Genomic DNA, 24,468 nt, shown 5'->3' with positions numbered 1-24,468 from the left:
AGAATGTGCGACTATAAATATTTTAGCCTTGTCTCTTTAAATCTTTCTGTCAGTTGCGTAGATCCTTCATGAATGAAACCACGTGACCAAACATCATATGACGTCTGGCTCCAGTACAAGAGAAAGGGATCAACAAGGAGAAAGCGAGGGAGGGAGTTAATGTTTTACTATTAAGTCAGATATATATAGATATATATATGCGCATTGCATATACATATAATTATTAAATATTGGACCTCCGCGTGCGCGGAAGAGCGTCTTCTTTGAGTTTGGTGAGTACAACGGAGGGTTGATGTCAAAAAGTGAAGGGATATTTTAAGGGTGCTGTGTTATTTTGCTGAGTGTGCACGCCTTTGCCTTCTCCCGCTACTGCCCGTGGTATGTTGCTAGTGTGCAGTTAGCTACTGGCTAATGTCGATGTGAGCGTACGTTGTTAAAACGCTAACTAACTTAACGTGCTTTTTCGTCACGAAACACGAACGGTGTCATTAACTCATAAGCTAGAAAAAGATTGAGTCTGCACAATGACTTCATTTCATTATTTTTAAATAATATAGAACGCGAGTTTACGTGGATCGGGGATTCCCTTCTTAGACCGGGCGTGAGCCGCCGTGCATGGGCAGAGAGCTAGCTGGCTAGCTGTACAACGATTTAAAGCTGTGATACTCACATCGAGGAATGTGGATTGGTGACAGCAATCTATATAACTACCCAGTGTTATTTGCCAGCGGTCTTCTGAGCTAGATTGTATTGGGAACCGTGTCGTTGCTGAACTGCGAGCGAACACGTCGCTGTTTTGCAGGGTGGCTATGTTATTTTCTGAAGAGGTAAGGTCAGGTGGCGAACGTTATCATCTTTTATGCGTGTAGAGTCGCCAGCATGCTTAAACTGTAGAACACTTGGTGTGATCCTGTAAATGAGTTGTGGGATTTGGCTAGCCCTAATGTTAGCTAGTTAGCGAGTATAAGTTAGAAGTTAACGTTGGGTTGTAAGCAAGCTTAGAATAGCGTTAGCTAGACTAACGTTGCTGTTCTCAAGCTCGCTAGCAGGCGAATTGGGCTAGCAGAGTCACAGTCAGTAAGGCTTATGCCTAAATAATTGTGTTTAATTTACTTAATCGAAATGATTGTTGTATTGTTTCATTTGCTCATCTAATTAGCCAATCTATCTAGGTAACTAGCAAAACAAACACTGTGATGGTGGGAAACGAGTGTCTTGTTAGCTGTCATATAGGTGCTGATTCATCACAACGTCGTTACATTTTGTCGCTTTCTTCTAGTAGCTAACCCGCTAGATTGCTAGCTCGGTACCAGGAAGCTTTGGCATGGGTAACATGCATCAATGGACAAAGGTCTTTGTTGCTGGATAATGATCGATACTGTGAAGCAATCTGCTGTAGTGTTAACCAACGTTAGCTTGTTAACAGCTACAGTAGCTAACGACAGCGAGGTACATTAGGAGATCGCCATCCACCTGGCTACCTAGTTGTTACTACTACTAGTGTGAGAAGTGGTAGTAGTGGTAGTGACTAGTCTAACATTCAGTTGAGATCGCTAACAATGACGGAACCACATGTGTAAGATATCCAAATACGCTATTCCCGTAGTTAAATATACATCAGCGAAGGAACTTATGTTCTACCTCTTTGCGGACGTATTAAAAAAACAAACAAAACAAAAAAAAAAAAACACACACAACTGGCTTGCTATTATGACGTTACCTTAAAAGTACGTCAAGAGAAAACGAAAACTGAATTTCCCAATTAGTCACTTTGCAGAATTCCTTACTCCATGATTTAATATGTAGCGGTAAGGTAAACAAATACATACATAAATAACGATAGGAATGCAGCTATCGGTGGTTCAAGCGCTCATTTTCAGAGTGAAGGACTGTCTGTATGCTCTACTATGTAGTTAACGGTAGAAGTTTATTGTGTGGCGTCAATGTGTGTTGTAGTCGCTGAAATTTGCGTCGGGGTACATTTGAGATTAAGTTGGCCTAGTAATATTGATCAGTGAACTTGGCTTGCACCCAGAAGGTTGAGGGATCGGACCTCGGGTTGAACATTTAAGGGAGGTGCTTATCCAAAAACATTTTTATAGATATATAATATTATAGAAATGTAGGTTCTGCAATCAGCTGTAATTTGTACATGTATGTTCTGAGATGGTTGCTGTTTTTTTACGGGACTTCTCTCTCTTTCTCTATCTCTCTCTCTCTCTCTCTCATGCATGTACCAGCATTTATTTTGGTAAGATTTGGGGTGTTGTTGTATACTGTACTAAGTACAGTATGCAGGCATTAGGTGATTGGGGGTTTGATCCCTGAATCTAGCAGATGTACATTTGAATAAAGGAGATGTTGTGGCTGTAGTCCTATTTTGATTTATAAAACATGTGCCAGTAAAACTCAGTGCCTCAGTGCAAGACTCACTTGATTTCAGAGTAAAGCGTCTGTTATGTAAAATGTTTGCCCTCATCAGGTGCCCTGGAAAAGGACATCTGCAAGCAAGAGTAGACCTAATCAATAATACATGGTGATGTTATCCGAGTTCACTGGGTTCAGTGTATCGGTATTGCTTTGACAGTGGACTTCAGGGACGGTAAAATAGGGAAAGGGACGACATGCTGTCACTTTCCGCATAGAAACCAGAGAGGAGCTCCACCAATCACGGAGTGCGTTGATTCACCTGTTTGACTCACTCATGCTGCTTCACTCATCTGCATGTGCGGCTCACTGTTGCTCAGTTATGGTGTTGGAATGTGTGTGTGTGCGTGAGAGAGAGATAGAGAGACTGAGAGACAGAAGGAGGGTGAGACGTGAGAGAGAGGGAGAGAGGGAAAGAGAGAGACAGAGAGAGGGGGAGAGAGGGAGAGAGGGAGACAGGGAGACAGGGAGAGCTTTTATGCTTTAACCTTTTAACCAGTTATATCCATTTGGGTATTTATGCACTTTGAAAAACAAAAAAACACTAATAGAATCATACGGTATATCTCAACTTGAAAGAACATAAACAACAAACTGTGAATAAGTGTAAAGACTAAGCTGATAAGTCCAGTGACGCCTTGAAGAAAAGTCAGACTGGAGGGAGATGAAAAATCAGTGGCAGAGGTTGACAGGTAGCCAGACTGGCGGTGAGTGTCTGACAGTCCTCTGCAAAGTAGGTTAAGAGGACAGGGCTAGCATGTGGTGTTACACACCACATGGGGAGACAATGCTGAGCTCTGCTCCGACCTTCCTGTCTGACCTGAAATGGTCGAGGTTTTGAAGCGAACCTGTTCCGGTTGCCTTAGAATCCGACCTCTTCTGGGTATGTGTTAGTGGTGGTCGGAAGGGTGGGTGTTGGTGGCGGTAGGAGGGGATGGGGGGCGGGGGCGGGGGCGAGGAGGTTAGGTGGTTGCAGCGCTCTTGATAAAACGCCAGGACAGTGAACAGAGAACACAGCGGCCCCTTTGGCCCCTGCCCTGCATGGCTAGCCAAGCTGCGAACTAAACGGCAGCGTGGGGGTAATTATTACCCCGGTACCTGCATTGTCTTAAAACACCTCTGAGGAGCGCAGAGTGCTGTTCAAGCTCCTGGGGGAGACTGGAAAGCCGCGGGTGGGGGTGGGGGTGGATGTGAGAGGAAGAGGAGGAGTAGGAAAGCGGTGGCAGCGGGGGGGGGGCTGTAGAAAGATCAGTGGGCTTTTTCCTGTGTGTGTGTGAAGGTTGATGATGAAACGCGTTGCAAGCGGAAGCCCTGCGCGCAGACGCTGCCGCTGGATCGGCCCACTCTTCCGCGGTAAGGCCGCTGAGCGCGCTCACAGGACAGGCCAAACCACGCGAGCGGAGAGCGAGGCGTCCCAGCGCTCCTCGCCGACCCGCTGTCACTCTGCCGTTTAAGACCCGCGCGCGTCGCGCACGGTGCCACAGGCAGCGGGCAGGCCGGCGCACAGGCAGCGGGCAGGCCGGGGCACAGGCAGCGGGCAGCCGGCAGGCACGCAGCCGGCCGGCAGGGGCGCGGGCACAGGCGCGGCAGGCGGGCACAGGCAGCGGGCAGGCCGGGGCACAGGCAGCGGGCAGGCCGGGGCACAGGCAGCGGGCAGGCCGGGGCACAGGCAGCGGGCAGGCCGGGGCGCTGGGTTCCAGCGCCTTAACCTCAACTCCAGAGCGCCACGGCCGTAGCGTGCCCGCCCACCCGTTTATCGCCGGAAGGGTTGTGGAACAGAACCCGTCCTGGGGCCTGAGTGAATGCGTGGAAGTCCCTGCAGAAGCACACACACACACACACACACAAACATGCGTGTGTGTGTGTAGCCTCACTGCATTTCAGTCAGGGCTGCTTTCGCTCCAGCATCACTTGGTAGACACAAAGGCTGCGCTCCGAGCGTCTAGACCTCTGTTCTCCATCGGCACGTCATGCGTTTGGTGAAGGTGCCCACAGAAGGCATGGGTGGCGCTACAGTCGCGCATCGCGGCGCGTCGTTGTTCAGCGCTCCATCTGGGCCAATTTCGAGCCTGCGTGTTGGCGGGGAGGTGGGGGGGTGGGGCGGATTTCAAATTCAGATTGTTCGGAGAACCGCTAAAATGTCCCCTTTGATAAGAAAAGCGCTTAATGAGTTAAAACGTTCTGGATACATTTTGAGGAGGAAAACGGGGGGTAAGTGCTGTTTTGAGCGAGATTTAGGCTAATGGGAAGACTGAACGCTCAGTACAACATTCGGCTTTTACGTTTCCTGTTCAGTATTGGCATCTCTTGGTGATGTGTGGGCTGGTATTCAGTCTGAAGGCCCTTGAGCAAAGAACTTGACCTGAATTCCTTTAGTAAATATCCAATCCAGCAGTATAAATGGGTAATGCATGTAAAAAAAAAAAGAAAAGAAAAAAGTAAGCTATTTTAGTCACCCTGGATGAGGCTAACTGCTCAGCACATAAAAATGTAACATTTAAAAAGAATCTACAGGAGAAAAAGAAGGAAAGCTGTAATGAAGACAACTGTGTTTCCCTTTCAGAAATTTGCCTTGCATTTGTAGTCTGTCAGCGTAATATAATTAAATCGTCTCCTATTATTATTTATTTTTTTAGTTATATTGATAAAGTATATTTTTATTGTTTTGATGGGCAAACATGGACTGCTAATAACTCTTTTTTTTTTAATTACTCATAGTCTAATGTTTCATTGACCTCCGATGATCCATCAGAGTCATCTGAATTGCAAGTGTAACAGTTGACTGAAGCTATCTAGCTAAGCTCTTGCGTCTCAGCCGACTGCTGTATTTAAATCAGTAATTTTCCCATCACGTCGTCGCATGAAGGATCAACTCGTCACGCGTGTTGGCAGGTAGAGAACTGCAAACCGTGAGTCGTGGGCCCTCCGTGCCGACAACCGGTGCATGTGGGAAGCGCCCTGCAGAGCAATACGTGTTAAAACGACTGTCAGGAATGAAAAGCTACGCTTTCATGGATACACAACAAGGAGCTGGACTCAGGCTCGAGGAACTGAAATGAACGTTGATGTTTTGGGTCGATCTTCCTCAGGGTAAACAGAAAATGAAAGTCGTTGAATGGCTGTTGACTTCTGAGGAATCGTGATCTTGTATAGGTGGCACTCCGGTTGGAGGTGATGATTCAGGCCGACCAAAATGCTGACCTGTGACATAATTCCGGTTAATACCTGGCTGAGCCAATCAGGTTGCGGACGCCTAATCTCACACCTGCCTTTCCAGATGTTCTTGAGTGCGTCTGGTGTCGAGACTGCTGCGGTCGTGATGCTCACCAGATTGTCGTTGAAATATTTTCTTTGGTTTATTGGTTTAATGTTTTTTTTTAATGCCATTCTTGAACTGTCAGATTTCTTAAACTGTATGGTGGACAGCTCTGTGCAACACAATACCCTTGTACTACTTTGTTTGTTAGTTTGGCAGGAGTACTATTAACTACCTGGTCATTTGTCATATTTTGCCAACATAAGCCCCAGATAAACAGGTTATCATCACTCTGGAAGTTTGCATCTTAACTTGTCAGCTAACTTCCTTTCTGTAAAGCCGTTGTGAGAGCTGAATGTTATTAGAAAGCTCCCGGAGGCTTTGCTAGCGAGCTGAGCGAACTGTAATTGGCAGTAATGCAGCTTTTTTTGCTCTATTTTTTTTTTCTAAGAATGTGCACTTGCTCTTGCTCGCTGTTCGTCTCACGGACTCGCGTAAAGATTCCGGCAGCTTCACTACCTGGAAAATGTAGTCTTTTCAAAGCTGGCAGTTCACGTAAACATCCAATTCTCCGAACTGGGTTCGTCGGCGTCCCCACTGACGCTGACGGCTTGCGGCTGCCAGTGTGACGTGGGCGTTCTCACTCAAGTCGTATTATTGATTATCTTAAGTTGTTTATTAGGTGGAGGAAATAGAGTGTAGGGGTTTTGTAGAGTAAAAGGGCTACTTACAGAGGATAGGGTTTTATTGAGCAGAGAGGGGTACATATAGAGGGGATGGGGGTGCATATAGAGTGTAGAGGTTTTATAGAGGAGAGGGGTGCTTATAGAGGATAGGGGTTTCATAGAGGAGAGGGATGCTTATACAGCTGAGAGGAATGGGGAAGCCTCCTGAGATCCTTGTCTCCCGATGACCGTGTGCTCTGCAGCTTTGAAATGATCCTCTTTGTGTTTGATGGGAGCACAATTGCGATCAAATAAAGGGGACCTGACCTCTGTTGGACCAACTGCCGTTTTTACGCAAACATGAACCTTTCCTGTTTTGTCCCCACGGGAGTGATTTAGAGGTGTGGGGTTATCAATCAACTGAAAAGGTTTAAATGCAGGATAGGTGTAGTAAGGCAGAATGAAGCCAAACCTTTGCAGTAAACTGCTGGGAGCTTTGGTCTATTTGTTCTTAGTCTTCCCTCTGGACGAAGGTGATTATTCTGCTTGTGTTGGCAATCTCTGTGTTTTTGTATCTTTTTTTCCCCGTTTTCTGCTGACCTCGGAAGGGTAAGGAAAAGAATAATCCCTAAATTACATCCCTTACCTCCTGTCCTCTGTGGAAAGGAGACCAAATTAACCTACAAGGTCTTCCTCTGGACAAACGTTGCAAAAAAGAAAAAGGGAAAAAAAAAAAAACCCATAGCACTACAACCTCCTTACATTGCAGTTTTATTTTTTGCTTACGTTAGGAAATCACACCGTCCTGGTCCCCTAAATGGGAAAATGTGTAGACAGAATTTTTTTCTTTTTACCCCTCACATCTAATACCACAATATGATTTTTTTTCCCCCTTCAGAAAAGTGCTGAACTTTTTTATTTTTCCCTTTTTGCCGCTCTTTTCCCGTGCTCTGAATACCTCTGTCGTAGTTAATGGCTTTCCCGCTCGGCACCTGCCGTTCTTCGGCAGGATGAATAAACTGATGTCGGCCTTGGTCTTCAGAGGCGTTGAGCTTTTAATTTGCGGCAGACGCACCTCGTTTGATTGTTGCCGCTGCTTAGCATGAGGGAGGGGAGATTACATCTAAGAAAAAGACCCACTTTTGAAGAACATTAAAAGTCACATATGAGACACTAGCTGTTGACTTTGGGGCAAACTTGAATGTTGACACAGGGAAGATAAAGGGAAATTGTTTAGCAAATTGTTTAAAACTTAAAATGAGTTTTTTTTCTCATTACTTAGGCTCCACCAGTCAAAGAGTACATTAGTAGAGAGAAACTGAACAACACTGACTGTGATTGGTGGGTACTTTCTGGCTGTTTGTCCAGGTGCCGTTTTTTGATGACGGGGCTGTAGCCAGAAGGTATCTACCAATTATCTCTGGCTATATTCTATTTGTTGTTACCCACATGGTCCGTGATTGGCGGAGAGAGCTCCTCTCTGGTTTCAAAGAGAAAAGTGATGACGCCAGCGTCCTGTCCCAATTTTATTATCCCTCGTGTGGGGGGGTTGGGGTGGGGGGGTGGGGGGGTGGTGGTGCCGAGGGGTTTCTGAGGGCATGCTCGGGGCTTGTGCGGTAATTACAGTTCCGTTGTTTTGCCATTTATTCCCTCTGTGTTGCACGGCCAGCACTTCAGTTCCGAGCTGGTTTCCAGACTGCTCCAACAAAAGGAACATAAACGGAAAATATAGCTGCAAGCAGAAATGAAGGGGTCCAGGCACACAGTCACAAATACATGCAAAAAACATACATATGCATTTTCTTAAAAAGGAGGTTAGTCAGCCTAGCGAGGTTTATATGCTTACTGAAAATGTTTTCTTTTTGTGAATTTTTCAGTTTTTAAAATTTCTTGAGCTTCGTAGCGCCACCTTGTGGTTTCATTGGGCAAATTCTTTACAGCTGCCCTCTGTCCTGCAGTTGGGTACAACTGCCTGTGATTTATTAGCTTCTTGATTAAAAAGCTGCATGCAAATTGACTGTGGATTACTGTAGTCACATTTTTAAGTATAGTGTTAAATCGTCTTTGTTTATATACATGATATTCAAGAGTACAAGAAATATCTCAAATTTTGAAGTTATTATCACTTAATTAGTTAGAATTTTTAAAACTTTAAAGCGGGTTAGTAGCGCCCCCATTTGGCCAGTTATCTTCATATTAAGAGTATAGGCTACATCATTTGGGACCAGCCTGGGCTTGTATGCAAAGTTTGATGTATCTTACTAGCAAAAACGGCCCCAACCTCTAATGAAAGAAAGGTGTTCAAGCTTCATAGATCTGCTAGGTTTCACGCTTGTTCTCCTGGTCTACTCGTGTGTCCGTGCGTGCGTTTCCTCGGGTGCTTGCCACTTCCGAGCCTGCCTCTGCCCCCCCCCCCCAAAAGGCTGAGATCGATAGCGAAAACACGACAGCTGAAGTGGCCATCTCAGCGGACTTCAATGAGGAGGCTGTGCTATTCAACTGAAGTTTTAGCTGTTATCCGCAAATCACGTGACCTGTGTTCCAATAGCTGCTTGTAGAGGTGGGCCAGTGGCACACCTCTTAAGTCCGCTCCCAGAAGGAAGCGCTCGCTGACAGACGACAGGGGCTCAAGGCTGGAGCGATTCTGTAGGATCAGCGTTTATCGTGCGTTTATTCAATTAACCAGCCACCCTCCCCCCGCACAACGGGGGGTCAGGCTGATGGCGGTCTCACTGCCTCCGTTCAACTTTGGAGCGATTTAATTGGAGGCTTGGTCTGGGTCTGTGCTGAGATCAGGGTTTTTCTATTTCTTTTTTCTTTCTTTTTTTTTCTCCCTCCCCCCACTTGCAACCCCCCCTGACTACCCCCCCCACTCTGTTCTCAAGCTGTTCTTAAGCTTCTACAAATGTGTTGAGGATGCAGTTTCAGCGCGCGGTGTCTCTCTCTCTCTCTCTAGCCATGCTCAGCGTTTTCTCCTCTGTTGTGGGTGCGATATCTCTGCTGAAGTTAATCGGCTCAGAGGTGTCAGCGTTCTTGTTGGCGATTCATAAAAATTCAGCCTGCATTTGCAAAAGCCTGCCTGCGTGCTCGTACCGCGCTCACACACACGTGCACACGCACACACTCACACCCACGCACACACTCGCGCCCACGCACACACTCGCGCCCACGCACACACTCGCGCAAGCGCACACACTTGCGCTCGCGCACACACTCGCGCACGCGCACACACACACTCGCGCTCGCTCACACACTCGCACCCACGCACACACTCACACCCGCGCACACACTCGCACCCACGCACACACTCGCGCCCACGCACACACTCGCGCTCGCGCACACACGCGTGCACACGCACACACTCGCGCCCACGCACACACTCGCGCCCACGCACACACTCGCGCCCACGCACACACTCGCGCCCACGCACACACTCGCGCTCGCTCACACACTCGTGCACACGCACACACTCGCACCCACGCACACACTCGCGCACACACTCGCGCAAGCGCACACACTCGCGAAAGCGCACACACACACACTCGCGCACGCGCACACACTTGCGCACACACACACACTCTTGCACACGCACGCGCACACACTCGCGCACGCACACACACACTCACACACACACTAGTGCACATGCACACACTCGCGCACACACTCGTGCCCACGCACACACTCTTGCACACGCACGCGCACACACACACACACACACGCACACACCCGCGCTCTGCCAGATTTCGCGCTGCTCTGCGCCAGGCGCTGTTCTCAGAGGAGCAGCTCGTGCTGGGCTGGGGAGGGAGGTGTGCCCCTTGGGAGATATTTAAGAGCGCTGCTAAAGTGTTGTCATGGCAAACGAAGCAGAAAAAAAGTAATAAAAAAAACAACACTAGGCTTCACCTCGTTTGCCTTCGATTCGGGGCCTAATACATTCACCGCACTGCGTGACCCCGGACGGTCCTGTATGTCGGTGGTCTGGGATGTCTGGCAGAATCTTCCTGCTTGAGTTCAGAAATGTGCGTTTCTTGGCTGAATTTTTTGAATTCCTGATATAGCCAGACAGGACAATGCGATCGTGAGCCTCTTTTTAAATCTAGGTGGAATATTCATGTTCATACACAACAATAGTAAAACAATATGTATGTTTATGTGTATGTGCGCGTGCTTGTGTGTGCGGGTGCTTGTGTGTGTGTACGCTCATGTGTATGTGTGTTCTTGCATGTGCGTGACTTTGCTTGTGTGTGCGCGTGCTTGTGTGTGTGCGCTCATGTGTATGTGTGTTCTTGCACGTGCGTGACCGTGCTTGTGTGTGCGCGTGCTTGTGTGTGTGTTCTTGCTTGTGTGTGCGCGTGCTTGTGTGTGTGCGCTCATGTGTATGTGTGTTCTTGCACGTGCGTGATCGTGCTTGTGTGTGCGCGTGCTTGTGTGTGTGTTCGTGCTTGTGTGTGCGCGTGCTTGTGTGTGTGCGCTCGTGTATGTGTGTTCTTGCATGTGCGTGACCGTGCTTGTGTGTGCGCGTGCTTGTGTGTGTGTTCTTGCTTGTGTGTGCGGGTGCTTGTGTGTGTGTGCGCTCATGTGTATGTGTGTTCTTGCATGTGCGTGACCGTGCTTGTGTGTGCGCGTGCTTGTGTGTGTGTGCGCTCATGTGTATGTGTGTTCTTACATGTGCGTGACCGTGCTTGTGTGTGCGCGTGCTTGTGTGTGTGTTCTTGCTTGTGTGTGCGGGTGCTTGTGTGTGTGTGCGCTCATGTGTATGTGTGTTCTTGCATGTGCGTGACCGTGCTTTGTGTGCGCGTGCTTGTGTGTGTGTGCGCTCATGTGTATGTGTGTTCTTGCATGTGCGTGACCGTGCTTGTGTGTGTGGGTGCTTGTGTGTGTGTACGCTCATGTGTATGTGTGTTCTTGCATGTGCGTGACCGTGCTTGTGTGTGCGCGTGCTTGTGTGTGTGTGCGCTCATGTGTATGTGTGTTCTTACATGTGCGTGACCGTGCTTGTGTGTGCGCGTGCTTGTGTGTGTGTTCTTGCTTGTGTGTGCGGGTGCTTGTGTGTGTGTGCGCTCATGTGTATGTGTGTTCTTGCATGTGCGTGACCGTGCTTGTGTGTGCGCGTGCTTGTGTGTGTGTGCGCTCATGTGTATGTGTGTTCTTGCGTGTGCGTGACCGTGCTTGTGTGTGTGTGCGCTCATGTGTATGTGTGTTCTTGCGTGTGTGTGACCGTGCTTGTGTGTGCGCGTGCGATCGCCACCTTTACTTGATCTACTGTAGGTCGCTTGCCATGTTCTCTATTCATAGGAGGAGAGTCGGCGCACTCCTCTTTCATCCCCCCATCGTGTTGCATATTCATGCCACTGGGCACGCTCAGTGACTGGGGTGGGCGGAGCTGTGCGCTGCAGCAGTGGTGTGCCATTGCTCAGATTTCCCCATGTGACACGGGCCTTGATGTGATAGCATGATCCATTTCAGTATATGCCCCCCAACCCCACCACTCCGTACTGCCCCGGGGGCATCTGATTCCAGGTCCCACCACACAGGAATGACAGCTGCTCTCTTCCAGTTCCACATGCTGGAGAAGTCTGGGGAGGGGGGGTGAACCATTGCTTATTTTCACACTTTTATGCCGTTCACACTATCATTTCCTGTCATTGCGCACAAGACGGTGAGAAGGAACAGCGATAAGAAAGAGTATTGCTCAACCGCACGCAAATGACGTCTGTACAGAAAACACGAATGTGACATTTGCATGCGTGCGGCGTTTGCAGTGAAGCGCTCTAGAACTGGGCCTTCGTCTTAAATGCGTTTTATTTTAGCTTTGCCCCGTTTTGCTCGGTTTGGCTTTTGTCAGACAGGCAGGCAGAGAGGCCAGAGCAGTGGTTTATTGAAGGTTGCCTGCCCCTGGGTGTGGTTGGCTCTCTGGTGCTTGGCAGCTGTGATTAGGAATCTGCTGAGTCATGGTGACGGGTGATATCCTCACGGTCCCAAGGCAGTTTAGGTGAAGCCCAGAAAAGAACGTCCGCCACAGAGGTTATTTTTGTTTTGTTGTGTTAATGTATCCCTCCCCCCCAATTAATACATTGTTGATTGATCCAGGCCTGTCGTGTGAAACATCTGAGCCAATCAGTTAACAGCTTGTTGCTGGTAATCCCTGTGTATTCCTCAACAGGAGTGGAGTAGGTGCTTTTTTCACATTTGTGTGTGTGTGTGTGTGTGTGTGTGTGTGTGTGTGTGTTCCCATGAGCTGGTAGGACAGTGTACTGTCAGTAGCACTGTCTACTGTCATGGATCTCTTTGTTTAAAAACCTCTGTGGAAAAAAAATGAACGGTTGTTTTATTAAAGGCTGTTTTATTTTATTTTATTTTTCTTAACTCCCACTTGAAGTGACTGACTGGTCACAGTATGCATTTGATTATTGTGGAAAAAATCGCTCTCTTCAGTATAAATGAGACGATAGACATCTTCCGTGGATACCAGTGCAGTTAACTGCTGTTGGTCTCCATGGTGTACAACTGTGGAAACTAATAATAAATAATACCCTTTTTATTCTGACTACCGAAGTAGTTGTCTTTATTAAGCGAAAGACAAAACGGCATAGTCCATTGTGGAAAATGAAATAAATAAAAAACGCGGTATTTTAGTCTTGTGTAAGTTTCGGTCTGCACTCAGTGACTTCTGTGAGCCTTCGGACCTTCGGAGAGGCGCAGGTCTGCTTTCCGAGCTCATCTCCTTTGTCTCATTACCGAGCTCTCTAGTCTCTCTAGTCTCTCTCTCTCTCAGTCTCTTAAAAGCCCAGCCAGGGTCTTCGTCTCACTTCACTCCGAACAGACCTCACACAAATATACTCTGAGAGAGCTCACCGAGCTGGCCTGCTTTTGTTTATTTTTTATTTTTTGAACGTATTAATATTTTGTAGACGGTTATTATAGAACATCTCAAGCGTGAGCTGCCAGCAAGCCATCGATCCATACAGTTTACGGGCACGTTTTACAAGACCGTTCAGTCGGGATGGAATTGCCTTGTATTAGCGGCTGAGATGTGGGGTGGGGGTGGGGGTGGGGGTGGGGATGGTCATTACGGGTTACGGATGGGGGGGGGCAGATTCAGCAGACAGAACGTTGGCACGGCAGCGTAGCATTTAGAGAGATGTTGGCGAATCTGATTTCAGACTGTTGATGTTGCATCTTCAACACGGCGTTCGGCATCGTAAGCAGACGGGAGATGATCTAATAGGCTTGACTCATCACTTCCTTCAGTAGATTACACAGAGTGTGCCGTGCTCAGACGATCTCATTACTGCTGCGGGAAGGGCACCAGGCTGTTCATCTGCAGGAGCTTTGCTGTTATGGGGGGGGGGGGGGTGGGCAGGTTGTGATGTGGCTTTCATCCCCCCCCTCCCGCTTATTCCACGTTGGACGCCATCCCTGGTCTCTGCGCCTGTACGGGTATAATCCCGTTCGGTGGCACCGTCCTGTACTGGACGTTTTAACGAATGCCTTCCTTCCTCATTTGGGTTCAGGTGCCCCCCCCCCCCCACACGCATTGTGCCTTGCCGTTACCTTGACGATGCCCCCCGTCGCCAGCTCGGACGCATTTTGGCAGCCGCGTTCGTCTGGGGCGGCTGCTCAAAAAAAAACTCACAGACACACACACACACACACCTGTGCACAGACGCATGCTTTACGCTCACACATTAACAGTCGCGTTTATGCTCAGGGTGCATCTCAGCATGAGGCTGGACGTAAACGCCGTGCTCCCCCCTCTGATGGAACCGGGACACTGAGGGGATTTGGCCACTGTACGCTACGCGCTATCTTTAGCCTGCTTCATCAATAGCCAAATGTCTGGGATATTTTAAGATGCCAGCTCTCTACGCCCTTGATTTGGCTCGGTTGGCTGACTTTGTCAGATGAATAACCCGATTCACAGATTAAATTCTCACACCTGCAATCAGCTGAGAGTGGGGATTCAGTCTTTCAGACTGTTCTGCTCTCCGAATTTGAGTCCTTTGAAGTGGTGTTTTTTCCCTCCTGTCTGAAGCATTTCTGTGGTGCACTCTGAAGTTACATGTCCATCTCAAAATCAGACATTCATGCAACTTAACCCTTTGTCACGTCACTTAAAGGTATTTGCGCGTTTTAAAAAAAAGTAAACGTGCACCTCCAATTTATTTGTGTGGTCTATTTTTCAGTGTGGATTCAAAAAGATGAAAGGGCAGAAGTGGGTTGGTCTCCACAAATTAAGCAAACTTCTGTAATGCATCTCGTTTGAAGTTGCCTCTTGGCCAGGACTCCCACAAAAAAGGCGGTTTTTTTTATCCGTGAGACTTCATAAAGAATGGATAAATAAATAAATAAATAAATAAATAAAAAGAGTGGTCTGCTGGAGAGGAGGAGGCCGTTTTGAGGAGTGTTTGCGCAGTGGCGGTGCCTCCTCCTCAGGTTCCTCCTGTTTAAAGTGAGTCTTTATCTCCTCCAGATCTGCACAGCTGGACAGAGCTCCCGTGGCATGACGACCACTAACAAGGGCAACAAAGCCTTAAAGGTAAGAGGGGCCTGCCCGTCCCGTCCCCCCCCCCCCCAAAAAAAAAAAAAATATTCTTTTCATTTTTCTCATTATTTGGTTTGCTGTGTCTGATTTAGGTGCTTTCCTGCATTGTGTGTGAAGGTTTTTTTGCATGCGAATGCTTTTTGCTGATGATGTATTCATATTTATGCATTAGTCAAGTGCTCTCTTTGATGACAGGTTAATTATGTCGAACATTGTTGGTGGCCTTTTTGATTTTAGGGATAAAAGTGCCCCCTAATGTTTTGATCATGCGCTGCGGAGTTTCAAAGTGGAGGTTTATAATTTATTTAATTTTATATATAATGATATATATCAATTAGCTGTGTTATTTATTGATGAATTTCCTGGTTTTCTCATTATTGAGTTGAGTTCAGCACAGTGGGATTTGCACGTTTTCGTAGGAGATGTAATGGTGGAAGAAAATGCTTTTTTATGGTTCCTTCTAAAGATCATTGGCATTCATTAGATGGCCCCTGTGGGGTTGAAGATGCAGGGTTGCCCAGATTTCCTCCCATTACTTCTAAAGCTCATTTCCAAGTCACTCCCTCACTCTCTCTCTCTCTCTTCCTTTCTTTTATTCATACTCTCGCTCTCTTTCCGTCTGTTGCTGTCTCGCTGCCTCTCGCTGTCCCTCTTGCTTTCTTTTACTTGCTCTCTCACTCGCTTTCTCTCTCACTCTCTTGCTCTCTCTCACTTGCTCTCTCTCTCACTTGCTCTCTCTCACTCGGTCTCTCTCTCACTTGCTCTTGTTCTCTCTCTCTGTCTCTCTCCCTCCTCCTCTCTGCCTCACTCTCCCTCCTCCTCCTCCTCTCTCTCTGTCTCTCTCTCTGTCTCTCTCCCTCCTCCTCTCTGCCTCACTCTCCCTCCTCCTCCTCCTCTCTCTCTGTCTGTCTGTCTGTCTGTCTCTCTCTCGCTCTCTGCCGCCCCCCCTGCAGGTGAAGCGGGAGCCGGGCGAGAATGGGACGAGCCTGACGGACGACGAGCTGGTGAGCATGTCGGTGCGGGAGCTGAACCAGCACCTGCGCGGGCTGTCCAAGGAGGAGATCCTGCAGCTGAAGCAGCGGCGGCGCACGCTGAAGAACCGCGGCTACGCCGCCAGCTGCCGCGTCAAGCGCGTGACGCAGAAGGAGGAGCTGGAGAAGCAGAAGGCCGAGCTGCAGCAGGAGGTGGAGAAGCTGGCCACGGAGAACGCCAGCATGAAGGTGGAGCTGGACGCGCTGCGCTCCAAGTACGAGGCGCTGCAGAGCTTCGCCCGGACTGTGGCGCGCGGCCCCGTGGGCCCCGCCCGGGGCCCCATCGCCTCCGTCATCGGGCCCCTCATCCCGGGCAAGGTGGCCGCCACCAGCGTCATCACCATCGTCAAGTCCAAAACGGATGCAAGGTCTTAGTATCTCGGCAGAGAGAGAGAGAGTGCGAGACAGCGAGAGAGAGAGCGTGATGGAGGGATGGAGGGATGGAGGGAGGGAGGGAGGGAGGTCAAGAGGGAGAGGTTGTCAGTGCATCATTATTGAGCACAGGAGTATTTCAGTTTCATTCACCCTAAAACTGCATCTCTGTCTCCACCACCACAACTGCCATCTACCCTTCATACGAAAAAAAAAAAAAGCCTGCAAAATTGCAGGTCAGGTGTTAAAGGTTAAAGGTTCCGTGTCGTAAAACCATTTGATTGGTGGGGCTCAGCCAGAGTCACGTGGTTGTGTGCGTTTTTACTGCATGTTCTGGAACGCCGTTGTTCACATGGGTCCAAGTGTGTTGCCGTTTGATGCTGTGCACTGTCTGCTTATTTTCAGAGCCACTCTGAGATGGTGGTTTGCGTGGCGTTTCTCCGTCCCGAGCTGGCGTGGGGGACTCGGTGCGGAAACGCACAGGGTCGCCAGCTCTGCCTGTGCTCACACAGGCCTTGTGTGCACAGCTGCCTGTGCTGTCGCAGGCCTTGTGTGCACAGCTTCGACGCGCTGCTTTCCATGAGCACGTTTTATAATGGGTCAAGAGCGTTTTATTTTAACAGGGCTGTTAAGTGGTTCAATCGTTTTGGTATTTCACTGCATTCAAATCGTTTGGAGAGGAAGACGGAGGTGGATATATATATATATTATTTTATTTTTTTTGATGACTTCCTACATCAAACTCCAAAATAGTCATTCCCATTCAAACGTGGTTCATTTTTTCATACCTGTGCCTAATATTTATGCACTGACCAAATATGTTTTTGGGAAAAGGAAAATCTGCAGGTGTCATCACAGTACTGAGTCTTTAGTTCAAAGTAAGAATGGAGCTTTTGCTTGAATGGATCAGGCTTTGTGATTGGGTAGTCCTTATATCTAGACCAGTGGTAACCAACCCTTTTCCGGGGCGATCTACCATCCTGTAGATTTTCGGTCCAGCCCTAACAAAGCACATCTCATTCAACAGTTAATCGTCTGCACTGAGCTGCAAATTAGTAGTCAGGTGTGCCAAATTAGGGTTGAAATGAAAACCTACAGCATGGTAGATCTCCAGGTACAGGGTTGGGTACCACTGATCTAGATAGAACAAAAGTCCTGTTTTGCTGTTAAGCTCATATTTAATGTCTTTTGTTTGTTTTTTGTTTTGTTCTTTCCGTATGCGGAATGGTTAGCTGGTGTTCTTTGCAGATGTTTACAGTTGTGTTCTGCAGAATACTGTATTAACCTGGCGAGGCAATAATACATTCGAGGAAGGGCAGTGTTGGGCATCTTACTAACCCAAAAATATATCAATGATAAGGAAAGGAATTGTTCTGCCATTGGTGTTTCCATGACTACGAGGTATTCTCCTCACCAGTAACGAATCGTTGAGTGTTCCTAAAAATGTTTCAGATATGCTAATGCATAGTGCTAAAGAAAAAAAAAATGGTTTAACGAAGAAATTTCAGTTTGTGTTTCAGCCATTGACGATCGCACTTATTTAGGTTTTTCTTTAAAAAACAACAAAAAAAAAAGGCAAACACTTGTGAGGACTAGTTGATCATATAAATAGACAAACGTGTATTCACACAAGCTTTACTATAAAGTTGTCTGTCTACGTATTTTAAGGATTTTTGTCCAAGTTCAAATTTTGATTTTTATATAGAGTATCTTGCATTATTTATATAAACCTTTGAAAAATATAACAAAAAGGAAAAAAATAAAAAAGGAAGAAGAAAAAAAAAAAACTTGTTTGATATCCTTTTTGCAATTGTACCGAAAGTGGCTTACTATTGAAGTGGATAGCTTTTTCTAGTGGATAGGCGCGTCCTGTGGACTGTACCGCGTGCTGTGGCGTGATTCGTACGTGACCAGGTGACAGTATTGTTCACTATATGGGTGTGATGCTGTAATTTCATTTAGAGCGACTGCTGGTGATGTAGACTGTGTCCGTGGCCACGCCCCCTCCCATCCCCCTCCTTTAGTCATGGCTCTGACTCACTCTGGTCGTTAAAGGTCCCGTGGCACTGGGTGGCGAAGGACCGAGGGTTCTCGGATGCTAAATTCTCGATCTGAATTGCTCCAATTTCTCTCTAATTCCATCTCTCTCCCCTCCCTGCCAGTTTGCTAGTTGGCTAAATTTAATCCCTCCGTCTTCTACACGGCTGATGCGTTTTGTATTCCACATCCTGGTGGTTACACATTGCCGGTGGCCCAGCCAGCACTAAATGTTCTGACAGTATTACTGGATTGTTTTGTCGATGTTATAACATCGCCACTGCATTGCAGTAACATTGTGAGAATGTTGCGTTAGTTGGGCATATGTAATACCACCCCCTCTCCCCCACACAAAAGCATGGCATGAAAGGCACTATACAAGTACAATACACTGTTCTTCCGTAGGGGACCAAGCACCAAGGGTGCGTACTGTGTAGGATCCTTATTGTTTTTGCTAGGATTATTATTCTTATTAATATTTTTCTTCTGCCTCGTGATACATTTGCACCCCTCCTCATGCTCAAAAGCTCACAAAATTTTTGCAGGCATGGTCAATGGACACGTGTCTACCTCCTCATTCTGAATAAATAATATCATAGAACTCATAGTATCCGCCATATTACATTTCCTGCCTTTTTTGGGAAAAAAAACCTTCATACTTCTCCGAGAATACTTGTCTGATTCTCGCTAAATTTGTGATCTTCAACAAGACGTTAAAATTGCAAGGGAAAATTTGATATGTCAAAATAACTTTCCGATATAACTTAGTTCAAATACACAGACTGTATTCTATATGTCAGATCCCCCCCCCCCAACATTCATACTGACTGGAGCTGCAAGCAGGACATAGAACCCCCTACTCTCCCCACCCCCAGCACTTCAGCACTTCCATGTAAAGATGATCACTTTTCATTAAAGACGTTAAATGATTTGCCAGCAGCTAAGTCTATGCATGTTAACTGGGAAACAGTATAATTTAAATAGAAAGCAAGTATTATGTGCTGTAACTGCACAACTTACTGAAAAAACTGTAAGATGACTTGCTGTCACTTTCTATGCAGGTCACCTTTTGTAAACATGAAAAGATATACAATCCATAAGGGCTATATGACAAAAATGTCTCCAGTCAGCACAGCTTTATTGGGCAGTGGTTCATATTATGGTCCTGATTCAAAATGTGTCAAAGCTTTATTGAATAAATTATACATAGCATCATTATCGCAACTTCACTTCTCCATCTTAAACCAACCTAGGGACGGGAAGTATTCTCAATCGTCATCACCGTAAGTTGGACTAAATGCAGGCTAGCTCTACGGTGGGGACACAAGGACTGTAATGGAGTCCGTACAGGATTCTGCACTAGTGACTGTCAACTGTGCACACACTAAGTGGTGCATGTTGCATAACCGACTTTGTTTGAACCCAGGGTACATATCAGATATAATCCGCAGCCTATAATTTTCATTTTGGGGTTGGGTGCCTTACTTGAATTTCACATTACAGGAGCACTTGTGGGTGAGAACAGGGCAAGCGGAAAGACAAGGATGTGCAGAAGACAAGGGGGGTGGGGGGGGGGCGCATGACCTGGTGCCCCACCAATGTGAGGACCATGTGTGTGCATGTAGTGCAACACAACTGTGATATGAAGGCGACTAAATTATTGCAAAACTTTGTTTATATTTTTGCCGACATTTTAGAGATACAAATTGCACTCAATGCTTTACGCTTCACCCTTGGTGCTTGGCCCCTGACTTTGCTGCTTGCAGCTATATTTATTATTGTAGTCCTTATTATTTGCATAACTTTGTCTGAATAGGAGTAAATAAAATGAGAGTGAAAAAATACATTGCAGAATAAAATATGCACACTGATACACTCACACACATACACACACAGATCGGAGAGGGCGATGGACTTCTACGCAGATGGCGTCCCATTGTGACCGCTCTGCACAAGGGAACCCTCAGCTTGCGCTGGCTTTTGCACGGTTGTCGTGGTTACCGAAGCCAGCCCGTCTCCGTGCCCCGTGCCGGCTTACGCCCTCCTGTTCGCGAGGGCCTGGCAGCAGTGCCACATTTCTGGGGATGTGGAGGACGCTGGCTTTGCATCACCTCTCTACTGAAGTTTATTCTTTTTTTTTTTTTCCCTTTTTTGTGATGTGAGATTTCTGTAAGATTTATTTGATGTATTTAATGCAACAAAAAAAAAAAACTAAACAAAAAAAACTAATTTTTTTGTCATATAATTTGAGTTTTTTTTTTTGAATGCCAGGGATATTTGACATCATCTGCACTGTTTTTAAGCAAATGTAGGCTAATGTTATTGTGTTTATTTACCACTCCCGTCTCACAGGGGCCTGTTTGTGAATTTGTCGTTAAAGGGAGTCGTTGCCGTTACAGCTGTGCAGTGGTTGCATTTGCTTCGCTTGTGACAAGTGTAAACGCAACGCACGCAGAATCTAATAGCTAACTGTAAACTAGTGATCAAAGGAAAATTTGCAATACCACGTGATGCCTGTGTTGGCCCAGCTTTGAGGACAGCAAAGTTATCCATGTTGAAGTTGGGGCACGCTTGCAAAGGATCTTTTCTGGTATATTCTGTGAAAACAAATACAAATCTTGTGCACATTGTGCAAAATGTACGTAAATGCATTGTAATTATGTAATGTAATTGCATTACATCAGAAGCTTGTGAAGCCTGACCACAACTCTGTAGTTGAAGGCAATGTTCACGTGGTTCTTTCTGGAGTGAAGCCGTATGAAATGTGCTCCTTCCATTTTGAGTCTGCACTAAATAAGTTCCATCTTGGGGTTTATTGACATTTTTGGTTTATTGGTTTATTTACGCACTCAAAATAACTGAGGTCTAAATGTTGAGAACAGTTGTCCTGAGCTCATCTTCTGCAAGCACTGTCTTACTCAGAACCTCCCACCCCCCCCCCCCCCCCACCCAAAGAAAAAAAAGAAACTTGATTTTCACCTTGTAATCCCAACTCAGTCAATGGTATTTCTGAACACCAAGAACGATGACTGGCTGTATAGCACTCCCATTTTTAACCACGGAAGAAGCTGTGGAGGAGAAGGTGCTTCTAAATGCATACTTTTAATTTCCTTGAAAAGGAAAAAAGGGGGGGAAGCAAAGATTAAGAACTAACCTGAATTTCAGTCTCTTCCCGTTCCCTAACCTTTCAACTTGCCAGTGCGGCACGGCCACTGATACACTGATGTGTTGGTGTCAGCCAGTGGAGATGAGCTCAGGAATGTGACTGAAGTAGGGGGCTTAAGTGCCATTTGGTTAGCTTAGTGAGGAACATCGGTGGCTCCCTACATCTTATAAAATGGAAGAGTAGCCTTCTGAAGGAGAGACGGTCAGAACGTGAGCGCATGTGGCCAAGGCTAAGGTGCGCATCTCCACTTCCAGGTTACTGCTGATCATTAAGGGCTCTGGTTCACCAGTAAAAAAAAAAAAAATGGTAATAAACCAAAATCCCAGACTGGCCATGGGAAGGTCATCTTAAAAGGCTACTGCTACCAAAAGATCTGTCTGCCCCCCTCTGTCCTTTTTCACGTTTTACCTCTGTTGTCTGCCTTAATGCAGTAACGTATCAAACTATGAAGACTGTGTCCTTGTTGCTGCATAAGTGCTAGTTTTTGCATTAGGTGAGCTTCTGAAACTAACAAGGTAGAGTGAAGCATGTGTTGTCACTTTTCTTTGAAATGCATCGCAGAGGTTTGAAGCATTTATCTCCAAAACTCCTTAACACTGGAATGCAGACCTAAGGCATTTGGACTTATTCATAATATACTTATATAGGCTTAATGATAGGTACATTTTAGTTGTGTTCCCTTCTTAAACGATAAAGGAATTGTCTCTTTGGTTATCTGTGAAAGTTTCCTAATGTAGTTTCTCTTTGCTCTAAGCGTCCCTCTATATCTATGTTGACGTGCTCTTTTATTGCAGTGCCAGTCCTGTGACGTGAACAATGTGTACGGGTTTTTAAACGTGCTGTGTACAGACTAGCATCGTAACCGCTGTGTCACGTCTCCGCCTGGCGGACGCGCGCCGCGACCCGAGCGCACGTCGCGGCGCCCGTTGTGGAAAAAGTTAACCTTTTTTTATATATGCAACTCAGTGGATCGCTGTGAGAGGTTAGGTCTCTGCGCGAGGTGTAGTGTTGTAAAAGACATCATTAAACGGAATAGTTTAACGCGAGTGCTTGTCTGTCTGTGAGTGCAGTCCCCTTTCCCCTCAGTTTATGCAGTAAAAAGTTTATCTTGCCTTGTGTCGTTCCACCACATCTAGGCTGTTCAATTGCTCTGGTGCTCGCCGTCTTAGTAATGTATTGACACGGACCCCGAGTGGGTCTTTGTTGCCGTATCTACCGTCTACAGCTGTTTATTGTTATTATTCATTAAGGTGTAAGTGCTAATCGTTTTCCCCCTCCCGGAAACCGACTTACCATGGGAAATGGCCCGGTGTCGTTAAAAGCCTGCCAGTCTGAATTTAATTCCGATTGCGTTCGCGTTGCGTGATGTTTCACTGTGCCCCCCCCCCGGGAAGAGCAGGGAGAAAGGCACGGCGAGCGTATCGCGCGATCTGAGGCAAACGGAACGAGGCGAAGCGCACCGCCGTTGCGCGACGTTCCGTTGACGAGGCGACCTCGTAACGACGGGGGGAACCGGGCTTATGGGATACGTCCGTTAAATCGTAGAAGCTTCTGCCCGTGGTTGAAAAGACCGTTCCCGTGCGACGGGATTGGTCGACTCGCGCTCTTCGGTATGTCGATTTCTAAAGCGCGCCAACTCCCTCAATTCTACACCGATGGCGTTGCCCACACCGTGACGGAATGTGACTCTCCCCGAACGTTCGGGGCGGCTTCTTAGCTGTTTTTTCTTCAAAGCGGTGGGAAATTCGCTTGGACGTCTCTGTTCAACTGTGCAATGCCTTATCAGTCCTTTTCCTACATTAGCTTGCTAGGCTAGACAAAGACTAAAGCTTTCTATCACAGCAAAAATAAGCTTCCGTAAAGGAAGGAAATGGGCTCAAATATTACGAATTTGCATAATTATTTATTTATTATTATTATGATTGTTATTATCGTCATAATCATCCCTGGCAGCCAGGAGGAAGGACACACCTGTCTTATTCAGGTATCCCAGCCTTGGTTGTTATCATCGGAGGTTTAAAGGATTAGCTTCCTCTATTGCTGCTAGACTGAAGGTCACTCTGCTGCATTATGGATTTTTTTCATTTTATTAATGCTAAATGAATTGATAATGATCCTGAATCAGATGATTAAAAATGAAGCCCTTTCATTGCAATTTGAGTCTTGTCTTCTCAGCACTGGTGGGTTTTCTCTGCAGGGTTTATTGTACTTGTTACACCCGTTTGGTTACAAGCAATGTGACCTACAGAGGAGAACTTAAAGCAGTTAACTTTGACAAAAAAAAACAAAACAAAACTAAGCTTTAGACCTATTCAATTTTTTAAAATCAAACCACATTGGTGTCAAATGGTGAGCATTCAACTGTTCAAGTTTTTAGATCTTGCTCTTAAATAGTTTGTGTTTTCAAAAAGTGTAAAGTGAAAAATTTAAATGAAAAGTAGAGTTTGTGAATATGATAAACGATGGAAAAAATCTTTTTTTTCTGTATGGGGTGTAATAAATTATATCTCGGTACTTTGTATGACAAATTAATTTAAAAAATCAATTTAATTGTATTTATTATCTAAATTATTGTACTTTTTGCAATGTAGATAGGTAAGTAATATGATGTATTCATATATAACAACCGTGAAAATTTACTGTTTCCTTCTCAGAGGTGTCTAAGTTATTGATGTACATACTGTATGTTTGTTGATATACAGCTTACTTTATTTTCTATATGACCAATAAAACATGTTTTGGAAAAGACCACTGGTTCCGTTTTCACTTGTTTGTTGGATGTGGACTTTTTGTTTCTTTTGTTCCCCCCCATGACTGGCTATTTTTGACCCAATTTGATCCAGGATCTGAGGAACATGGGGTGGGGGGGGCGGGGGGGGGGCATGTGGGAAAGCAAAAATAAGCCCCCCCTTGAGGGAGAAGCGCTCTCTGTCCAGGGCTATTTGTGGAGCCCGAAGCCATTTTAAGGC

The 24,468-nt window shown here is 46.4% G+C and overlaps 1 protein-coding gene across 2 annotated transcripts; it reads left to right on the top strand.

Moving 5' to 3' along the window:
• Positions 1 to 112: 112 nt before the first annotated feature.
• Positions 113 to 24,247, top strand: LOC135243176 (transcription factor MafG). Of its 2 annotated transcripts, none has more exons than XM_064314797.1 (3): positions 113 to 272; positions 14,822 to 14,887; positions 15,847 to 24,247. In XM_064314797.1, exons 2-3 carry the CDS (start codon positions 14,852 to 14,854, stop codon positions 16,297 to 16,299), a joined length of 489 nt encoding a protein of 162 aa, XP_064170867.1. In that variant the 5' UTR covers positions 113 to 272; positions 14,822 to 14,851; the 3' UTR covers positions 16,300 to 24,247. The 2 variants fall into 2 exon arrangements, with proteins under 2 accessions (XP_064170867.1, XP_064170866.1); XM_064314796.1 differs by lacking the exon at positions 113 to 272 and adding an exon at positions 303 to 827.
• The last annotated feature ends 221 nt before the right edge of the window (positions 24,248 to 24,468 follow it).

Source organism: Anguilla rostrata, chromosome 17 (assembly GCF_018555375.3).
Source record: "Anguilla rostrata isolate EN2019 chromosome 17, ASM1855537v3, whole genome shotgun sequence".
In the NCBI taxonomy this organism is placed as follows: Eukaryota; Metazoa; Chordata; class Actinopteri; order Anguilliformes; family Anguillidae; genus Anguilla; species Anguilla rostrata.
This window is presented reverse-complemented; position numbering and strand designations above follow the sequence as displayed.

What these genes read in the sequence shown, in the direction of transcription:
- LOC135243176 (XM_064314796.1), top strand. An exon ending in AGGGCAACAAAGCCTTAAAG is followed by an intron (nt 14,888 to 15,846) that starts GTAAGAGGGGCC and finishes CCCCCCCTGCAG; the next exon opens with GTGAAGCGGGAGCCGGGCGA.